The sequence below is a fragment of the Pelmatolapia mariae genome, linkage group LG10_11, assembly GCF_036321145.2.
Source record: "Pelmatolapia mariae isolate MD_Pm_ZW linkage group LG10_11, Pm_UMD_F_2, whole genome shotgun sequence".
In the NCBI taxonomy this organism is placed as follows: Eukaryota; Metazoa; Chordata; class Actinopteri; order Cichliformes; family Cichlidae; genus Pelmatolapia; species Pelmatolapia mariae.
This window is the reverse complement of record NC_086236.1, coordinates 68,856,443-68,867,090: the sequence shown is the minus strand read 5'-3', so window position 1 is coordinate 68,867,090 and position 10,648 is coordinate 68,856,443. Positions and strand designations below refer to the sequence as shown.

Genomic DNA, 10,648 nt, shown 5'->3' with positions numbered 1-10,648 from the left:
TAAAACACGGGAGAGCATGGTGCTGCTGCCAGAGAGCAGCAGGTGTTAGCACGGCCCCTCCCGAGAACCCTCAATGTCTACATGGATTTAAAATTGAGAGGTGGGCACCGGCGCCACAGGTGGGGTTGAATACACAGACCGTCCACTGGACGCCGTTAACGTGCCCACCCTCAAGGACCTATATGTATGTGTTATGAGAGTGTGAGTAATGTGGATGTCTAAGTTGTGGAATAAAATTGAGGCACAGGTGGCCGGGGGGGGGGGGAAATCCCTCCCCTGCACCCTGCTGACAAACCCTTACCCCAAGGCCCTACTTGTGTGGGTGGGTGTGTTGGAGCGGGAAGAGGGAGGCAGCCGGGGATGGGGAGGAAAAGAAGAGAGGAGCAAGATGCCCCTCCCTGGGGCCAGCTCCCCCGCTGACCCCAGTAGGCACCCCCGTCCTTCGGCACCCACCAAGGCAAGGGAGCCCAGGCCCATCCAGATCGGGGCCTACGGCAGCAGGACCGCCCAGCCCCACAGGACCCGGGGTAGCCCACCCGACCCCACCGCAGAGGAAACTGTACCCACCCTAACATTCAATCATCTCCCAGACTGCACAAGACAGTAGACACCCAGGTTAAGTTTATTCTCCACCTCTCCTATGACTCTCGCTCACCTGCAGAGTGGACTCCTGCAAGGATGGAACAAACTCCCTGTCAGTTGAAGAGCCCCCTAGTTAGGCCGATGCGCCAGAGGCCCCCTGCGCCAGGGCTGAGCCCCCGTGCACCCACCTGCCCACAACCTCGGCGACACACCAACAAGGACCTAAGCCCCCAAGGCCCAGCCAGAGCCTTAGCACGGAGGCAAAGCACCCCCGAACCCCAAGCCCCCACGCCTCCCCCGGATCCACTCAGGGGCAGCCAGGCTACCAGGCCAGTAACCTGCATCCGCCAGCACAGACTCCCCCAGCCCTGCTGCACGCAACCACAAGGAGAACACCCTCTGAGAGCAACCAGTTCATGAGGACCGTTTTCTTGGCAATGCATAGGGCAGTGAAAACCATGTGGACTGTATTAGTTTCTGTAGTGACATCATCCAATTTGCCCAACAAGCACACTAAAGGGGAGGTTGGAATTTTACATTTCAGACACTTTGATAAGTCTTGGACCAAAGAGCGTGGATGTAATTGTCTGGTGTATTGCCTTGACAGTGTGAGCAGTTGTTGGAAGATGTAAAGCCCATCTGGAACATCCGATGACCTGTATAGTGCACTCTATGTAGTATTTTGTATTGTATTAATTGCAGACTGGGATTTCTAATCAATTTAAAGGTTTTTAAGCATATATGAGACCAGAAGTTTTGGTCTAAGCCGACTGACAAATCTGCTTCCCACTTTGCAATAGGAAGGGATATTGATTCATCTATTTTAGAAAGTGTTCTGTATATTTTAGCTTCTCTTCACAACAACCAAAAAAAAAAAAAAAAAAGCTACTCACGTGGCAGCAACTGCAGGCTGGTCTAGGCATTTCAGAAAATGCTGGTCTACTTTGAATTTCCCACACAACTAGAGTTTACAGAGTGTGTTCAGAAAATGTCAGGTCGGGGTAAAATGGCCAAGGCCTTATACAGCAACTATGAAGCTCACTCAACATGCCCAGGATTTTTTTCGTTATCCAAATTGTCAAAGATTGAGATGCCCCGACTCATCTCCATCCAAAAGTGGACTTAACATCCAGCCTTTTTGTGGTTCAAGTGAATTGTGCTTAATTCTAATCAAAGTATAGTCAAGAGCAAACCTAATCAATATTATTAATGATAATGTAGTTTGAGTAATGAAATAATTTTGTTGCCTGACTTTTTCAACTCGATTCCAGAAGCATTGTTATGGCTACGGTACGTCCTTGACTTGCTGTGTGAGCGAGAGAGCACTGAGGAAAAGAAAGCGTGAGAATCTGACTTTACTGCATATTACTTTAATCATACTTGATATAGTGATGGACAAACAGTCAGAGACAGTATATTCACCAAGTGACTCACAGTGGTGAGAGGGGGTTGGACCGTCTAAAATATGACTTGCAGGCCACAAGTAGACCGCAAGCATGATGGAGTATCAAGAGGAAGACTGTGGACTGAAGGGGCTACAGTACACCAGTAGTGATGATGTTCAGTCTTACCAAATAAGATCATTTAAATTCTTAGGTTTAAATATCTGAAGTTTCTAAGAAGCTGAATTGTAGCATTTTGCAAGAATATACTGAAAAGTTTGATTTTGTTTAAGTAAAATTAAAACTAATATTTATTGTAATGAAGAATGTACTCTTTGAGGGGAACATGAATTAGCAATGTTGGTCAAAATCGCGATATCAAAATAGTGCAAAGCTGTTAAAAGTTCATCTAATGTTCTATGGATGTTGATTGATGTTCAAGTAATAGGTTTGGAGTTTATAGTAGGTGCTGTGGACATTCCCCTTGAACGGTCGCTCTACTGTGATAACTGTATTTTACTTGGGACTTTAATGCAAGGACGGGCTTCATAGATGATGTTGGAGTTGGATACTACTATAATTATTTGAATGGAGTTCAAATAATTGCAAATGCAAGTTGAAATCATTAGGTAACTTTATTATGATAACAATGGTAAAATGCTTATTGAATTTTGCCAAAAACTTGATTTACATATAGTTAATGGCAGATTTGGGAAAGATCTGGGTACTGGAAAGAAAACGTAATGATAGCGGTACTATTGAATATGGAATTATATCAATGTATTTTGGATAAATTAGTAAGGAGAAAAAAAATTCAAAAATAATGGGGAATAAGGAATATTGCTAGTCCTGAAGAGTTTATTTCATTGGTTACCAAATTATTAAGTTGATATAATTCCTGTCTTCAACACCAATAAGTTGGACTATAGGGAAATAAAGGGTAAGGCCTGGACAGATAATCATAGTATTACTACTTAGGTGTATTGGAAAATGTGTTACTTCAGTAATTAATGACTACTTATTTAACTGCAGTGGGTTTTCTGGGAGACGAGCAAGCTGGTTTTAGTGCAGGTTCCTCAATTGATCATATAGTTGTTTCTCATAATGTGAATTATATTTGAATTATAGGAAACAATTATACAATTTTGTGATTATTTGATTATGAAAAAGCTGCAGAATTAGTTGAAAGTGTCTGTTATAGAGAAAGTTAAATATTGCAGACATAAATTGGAGAATTTTTACAGTTGTGTATAATTTAAACCAAAATACCAAGTTGTGTGTGATGGCCTGAAATCAGTGTTGTTGTGACTGCAAGATCGGGGTTTGACAGGGTGAAAATTTATCAACTCTGCTCTGTAAAAATTTCTAAATGATTTTGCGTATACTAGTAGTAGAGATAACGGGCTGAGAAATGAGTGATGACAATGTTGAGGTCTGTCTAAGACTTTGTGCTTCTGTACACAGATGATACTGTAGAATTGTCAGAATGAAAAAAAAAAAAGAACTTCAGAAGGCTTATTTAGTAGAAAGATAGTGTTGACTGGAGACTGTGTGTAAACCCCAATAAAAGTAAAATAATAATTTTTGTAAGAGGCAAAGTAAGAACATTCTCTAACTTTAAATTTGCAAACTCTGTATTACAAATAGTGGATGTTAACATTTAATTAGAATAATTACTTGAAAAGTTCAGAAAGCTCTCTATAGTTTATTAACTAAAGATAGATACAGTTGGTTGATCAGATAGATGGTCTTACATGTATTGTTGTATGGGTCATAGATGTGCAGCCATCAAGACATTTTATCTATTGATGCTTTCCATGTTAAATATTTTCTCCAGTTAAATAAAATCGCTGCAAATTGTGCTCTATATTAACAATTTGGTAGATTTAAGTTGATAAAGTAAGAATGTAGGATTGGTTTCTGGTGTAGATTATAGAATGAAAATAGAAAGAAATTCTCTCTTGTGTTTACTTTTCTGAAAAATCAACTCATGTTAGCCAGGTAGTGTAAGCTGGCTAGCAAATATAATTAAATTCAAATATAGCCAGTTAAAGTTACCAGTAACATAAAACTGCACAACAAGTGAAGTTTACTCTAAACTTGCCGTGTACAGTGTGCATCCTGAGCATTGTTCTTCCGTTGCATTAAATTTGCCATTATGTTTCTGAGCACTGTGGTTAAAAAGCAAACAATGGAATAATAAAAGTGGAACAAAAATTTACCATGTATAAAATCCATCAATAAGCATTTCAATATTTTTGGTAATGTTTTTAGGGCCTACATTAGACCCTCCATTATAGAATGTTTAGGGGAATTATTCAAAATTACTTTAACATAATTTTAGAAAGCACCATCTTTTTCCTCAATAGAAATAGAAATCCCTATTTTAAATTATAGTTATTTTTAATTTCTTTGGACTAAAACAGAATGAGAAAACACTGCTTTGTCACATATGCTTTATACAGTTATCAAAAATTAGTATTTTATTTTGTAAGGTACACAAAAGCTACTTTGAGTAAGGAGCTTTAACAGAGGTGTACCTTGTCAATTAGACTTACACAGAACAAAAAAAACCCCTAAAAACACCCCTAACTCTCCAGGGACAATTGTAGTAAGATTATGCTTTTTAGAAATATCCTCCAGTGGCCTTTTCTTTAAATTAAACTGCTAAAGGTTCCTCACTGACCCCCCCCCCCAAAAGTGAACTTGGTCCTTGAATAAATCCAAAGTTTCAAAAGGCTCTCAGAATTCTAAGCGCAGTGTTTCAGTTGGTGATTTGGTTCATACCTTGATTTTATTATTCTAGCCTCCCCACTGGTTCTGTCTGGTTTCGGTGTTAATGTGTTTGTGCTCCTGTATTATCTTGTCTTTTCTCGTTTCAAGTGGTCTCTCAAGTCTCAATGCCTGTTTCACTTTAGTTTTCTGTTGTGTCGCTTTGCAGTCTTGTTTTCCCTCCTTTGTGATTGTCTGCCATGCCCTGATTGTCTTCACCTGTGCATAATTAGCATAATTACTCTCACCTTGTCAGTTGTTTCACCTGTCTGCTGCGCCAGGTATCTCAGTATGCAGTCAGTCTCCTGAGTATTTATAGCTCTGTCTTCCCCTTTATCTGATCTGATGGTCTGGCTTCTTTCTTGCTAGTTGCTTTAACCTAGTTTAACTTTTATGTTGTATTACTTGCGTGTAGCTTTTTTTGTTTCTAGTAAGGTTTCTTTGCACTGTAAGCTTTCACCACCTTGCATTGAGAAGTTACAATAAAAAAAGAAAAGAAAAAATGCTTGCAATAAAATCTAAAAACATTAAAAATTCAGCTCCTTTCTTGACAAATTTTTGTGAACACTAAATAATAATAATACTACTCCTAAGTATTTATGCCTGCTTATAAAAGAGATTATTTTGACACCTAAAATTGTAAATGATGCTCATTTCATTTTGGAAAAAAAAACCTACATAGATTGATGCCCAAAATATGCTTCTTCTTTCGGCTCCTCCCTTCAGAGGTAAATAATCTGCCTCCATCGCACTCAGTCCCTAGCATCTTCTTCTGTCACACTAACGCCCTGCATGTCTTCCTTCACAACATCCCTAAACATCATCTGAGATCATCTTCTTTTTATCCTGCCTGGAAGCTCCGTGTTTCCCATTTCTTTGTCTGATACATCCGCTATCCCTCCCTTACACATGTCCAAACCATCTAATTTTGAATTGAAGAAAAAAGGTTAGTCCCTGAATTAATTTTTGCTATTCAGCATGCACGTGATTAAGATCAACTCAGAAAAAATGGCTCTAAACTGGCTGGGTAAGTTGCCTAGTAAATCCAAGGTCAGTAGTTTGATCCCTAAATCCTGCAGTCCACATGCAAAAGTGTCCTTTGGCAAGATTCTTACACCCAATGTTGGTGAAAGGGTGAAAGGAATATAATAAATGACTGCATGATTCTCTGCATGAATGAGCAAATGTGGCTTGTGGTGTGAAAGTGCTTTGAGTGTTCAGTAACAGGACTAAAGTACTATATAATATACTATGACAGCACATTTGCTGCCTTTTTATAAATACAATTCATTGAAAGCAAATTCCCCATCAATACTTCCCTCTTCCAGCAGTTGTGCTTGAATTTTGTGCCATTTTTGGGAAGGTGTGCTGCATATTGTAGCTATTTATATGGATACATATGGTGCTACTGGATTCTGTGTCCAGTGTTAGGATTGTATTCTATTATTCTGTCTTTGTGGGTTTGTGTGAAAATAAACAAATCAAAGGCGCTAAAATAGTCCAGCACAGACTGCTTATGCAAGGCAGTGGCTAAGGGCCAAATACTGTTTGTTATCCTTTCTGCGCGATGGCCTGCACTGAGAGAGGCGCTTTTCCTGCCCTCTGACCAATCATTTCAAACAAAAACACGCGGCCGAAGGGGGCGGTGCAGTTTCTACACACACACACACACACACACACACACACACACACACACACACACACACACACACACACACACACACAGATCTGGCGCGGTCATAAAGGGAAAGTACACTGCCTGCATTAGCTGAATCAAAGGTAACTCTCAATTTTTATTTACAATGGTTACTAACCTGTGTCTATTCGGGTCATCATTCATCAAATTCCGTTAATGTTAATTGTTTATAAAGGCCAAAATACTGGAAACAATAATTATTATGATAAATGTTTAGGGTTGTAGACTTGACAGAGCTTAGAAACGTATTTTGAGCTCTTCGTGAACTGCATTTGCTTGACAGAATAGATTTCTAAATGTAATAACCAGCCGTATGCATTTTCTGTGGAGTATTTTTAAATATAACCTTTTTTAATAGAAAATTTGACTTGACGCATAATTAGTACGTCTTACTGCGGATCAAGAATCAAAGAATACTGACGTCCGGAGTAAAATGGTGCGACGGGCAGTCAGAGCAACAGGTGATCTGCGTTCCCGGGCAGAAACGTGATTGACAGCTGTTTTAGCCAATCGGCTGACAGAGGAATGAGGGCACGGGCCAATTGCGCGGTCCCGCAGTGTCAGTATGGGCGTTGTTCCAGGCTGGGCGCACACACAGCGGCAGTGTCATCAGCGGTAGATCCATACGGGACACTGAGGACAGACGGGCATGGTGTGTCAGTTTCTGGCGAAGGCTTTGCTGCTGTCTTTGCGGAAATAAGAGAGGAAAATATACCGTGAGCTGAATTTCAGACGCTGTAGATGCAGAAGAGGACCGCGTTTCTGTCCAGAGAGATTAGCTGTATTATCTTATCGTCATATGAAGGGTAGGTAACACATTTTTTTTTTTTTTTTTTTTACTAGAAATAAAAACGTATTTTCTTTTCCTTCGATTTAAAGACCTTACCACTGCAAAATTAGTGGAGAATCATAACGTGATAAAGGGAAGTATTAAAATGCAATTAGGGATAGAGTATAATACATAAATACCGTGTAAGGAAACATGAGTTGCAGTAATTTGAACTTAAGTACCCCTTTGAGCTCCATTATGAGGGACTTCAGCCAGTATGCAATGTAGTAATTAAAAGTTATCATCTTTAATTCACTTTACATAATAATGCTTTGACTCTGATACACCGCAAATGAACGTAATAATAACTATAAACCTATATCTATACATCTTAAAAGCTACATTGTCATTCAGTGATCAGGCACTTATGGATATTGAGGGTGAAATAAAAAGTGGATTTGCATATTTATTATGTAAGAAAGCATTTAATGTTAAAATAATTAGTAGACCATGACTAAGCATGGTCACAGTTTCAGTGTCACCATAATAAAAAGAAATAATGAAGTATAGTCTTTTTAATGCTGATTGTGAATGTTTTTATTGATAGCTTAAATAGTAATAGTTTGGTAGCATTCTCACTATGTAAAGCAAATGATATAGTCTTTTATAGTCTCATATTCAAAGTTTGCATTTTGCTTGTTTTTGTTTTTATTTCCATTTGTCATTTGTGGGGTCTTTTGGCCACTTGGGGGCAGCTGAACTGAAAGCACTAGCTGACCTTTGCACATTCAGTAAGCATTGAGCAGCATTGACATCAGCTGGAGTCAGTCCAGCTGACAAATACACAAGTGTAGTGCGTTAGCTTTTATCTTTGTTTTAGCCTTGACAAAATATTTTCCAGTTTTGTTTGCTAGAAGTCACTATGTTCAGCATTGTCCAGTATTCTGAAACTGGAAACAGGTATACCAGTGCTTAACCTGCTGGCTAAAAAAGTAATTATAAGCTTTAAGTTAAGCTCAGCTAAGGTTAGACAGTTTGTGTGGTTTTTTTCTGTAATATTTGCCTCCTGAGCAGGATAACTATCCCATTAAGGACATTTGAGCCACTGTGTTTTTTTGTTTTTGTTTGTTTGTTTTTCTTTTCTTTTTCAGTTAGTGGTCCAACTTGGGAAAAGTATTCTTCTTCTGACTTGGGTGCATTCCAGTTTAAAGATGTGTTGGGTTTTATTGCTTGATTTTTATTTTTTAACTTTAAATGTATTTATTTTTTGTACCTCTGTGTCTGAGGAACTCCTGAACCAAAGTTCACCATATGTTGACCCCATGTGAATTTACTATAATAAAATCCTATCTTTGTCCCCCGCCCCGCCTAGTTCAGTACGTGTAGGAGTTCTGCTGAAACAGGCTGACTTGGTTTGATATGATCAGTAATAGGTGACTTAAATTAACCAATAAATAGAATTTGTTATGTAACTTACACCATTCAGTTTGTTGACTTTTTGACTCTTGTTTATTACTGAGTGACTAGATTGTAGCTCAGTCAGTAATATAATAATGTAACAGCAATGTCTTTGAACCTGAGAATCCTGGGAAATTTGATGTAATCTTTGTTCCATCCATGTGCTTTCAGGTACTTGGTGCCATCATTTTGGAATCTAAACAGTTCTTTGGATATCTGTTGGACAGTTGGCTCAATCCTTCCAAATTCACCTGCCTTTCCCCATGAGAAAAGATGGGGAATGGATTTTCGGAACAACCTAGCTGCCTCTCAAACATCCCGTTCTTCCAGTCTTTCCACATTGCCATCCTTGGACTAGACTCTGCTGGAAAGACCACTGTCTTGTATAGACTGCAGTTCAATGAGTTTGTGAACACTGTTCCCACCAAAGGTTTCAATGCAGAGAAAGTCAGAGTGCCACTGGGAGGCCACAAGACTGTGACTTTCCACTTCTGGGACGTGGGTGGTCAGGAGAAGCTGCGCCCCCTGTGGAAGTCATACACGAGATGCACAGATGGCATCATATTCGTGGTGGACTCTGTGGATGCAGAGCGCATGGAGGAGGCCAAAACAGAGCTCCATAAAATCGCCAAGAGCTCTGAGAACCAGGGAGTTCCCCTCCTCGTGGTCGCCAACAAGCAGGACTTGAGGCACTCTCTAGGATTGGCTGAAATTGAGAAACTGCTGGCTTTGAAAGAACTGGGCCCTGCTACACCCTGGCATCTGCAGCCAGCCTGTGCCATCATAGGAGAAGGACTCAGGGATGGCCTGGACAAACTCCACGAGATGATACTGAAAAGGAGGAAAATGCTTCGGCAGCAAAGAAAAAAGAGATAAACTTTTCATGAGATAGACGTTCCTGTTGTTTCGTATGAAGGAAACCTAAAAAAAGGAATTTGTCCTGTTAAGCTTCAGGTTCAAATTCAGTATGCTGAGTTTTATCAGTCAAAACTGAGCTTTAGGATTCCCGGTCTATGTTTATGGTCTTATGTTTATGCTGTTGATCAAGAAATGCACATAAAGGAATGCAGTATGGAGATGAGAAAGTTTCAGATATGTGTGGATATGTTATAAAGAGTTTATATGGATTGCAAAGTATTGAGGGTTTGGGGTCTGGAAGGGCGATAGAAGTTGTTTTAAGGATGTCTGTTCCAAACAATATAACCAAAAATAATTTAAGAAAAGACTTGGACTAGATGAAGGGTTATTTGGTGAACGGCTGAACAATGATTTATTTTACTATTTCATGTGTTGTTCTGACTTGTTTTGTTGCTTTGATTTTGTTTTGTTTTTTTACACTGGACTTTGTGGAAGAAAAGTATTATGTTTTTATTGCATTATTATTATTATGCGTGTGCTTGCTGTCTTATATCGCTCTTTTTTTCAAAGCACTTTAGGTTATCACTTCATATGGAGTTTTTAAAAAGATAAAGTTATGTCAGATTTTACAGAAACATGTACAGCAAATGCTACTGAACAGTAGTTGGTCCACATTGGCCTCATTGTCTTTAGACTGGTTATGCAATATGTTTTATTGAATAAAACATGTAGAGCAATATTGACTGCGATATAGTGGCTATTATTTAAGAGTTAATATTTAAACAGCAGCCACATAAAGGCTCATTCATTCAAATAATAGCAACACTAAGCTTTAAGGAGCTGGCTTGAGTCTCCAAAAAAAGATTATTAGCAGTTTGTTAAACAAATCTCCCAACAAGGCATTGAAGCATTCAAGAGCTGCTGACTAGCTGATGTTACAAGTCTAGTGTTTGCATGTGATAAGGAGTGTTTCCAAAATGCATGCTCAGTCAACCAGACCTCTAATTGTCACGTTCTTCTTGGGTTTCATTTTACGCAGCCTGCACACTAATTGTGTGAAACAGGAACACACCCAAAGGTTGAAGTTCCATTTATAAGATTGTGTCCCGGGAAACTCAGACATGTCTTATC

The 10,648-nt window shown here is 39.3% G+C and overlaps 1 protein-coding gene across 1 annotated transcript; it reads left to right on the top strand.

Annotated features, from left to right (window-relative positions):
• The first annotated feature begins 7,009 nt into the window (after window positions 1-7,009).
• arl4aa (ADP-ribosylation factor-like 4aa) lies at window positions 7,010-10,250 on the top strand. The gene is made up of 2 exons (XM_063485778.1): window positions 7,010-7,238; window positions 8,831-10,250. Exon 2 carries the CDS (start codon window positions 8,933-8,935, stop codon window positions 9,533-9,535), a length of 603 nt encoding a protein of 200 aa, XP_063341848.1. The 5' UTR covers window positions 7,010-7,238; window positions 8,831-8,932; the 3' UTR covers window positions 9,536-10,250.
• Window positions 10,251-10,648: the final 398 nt, after the last annotated feature.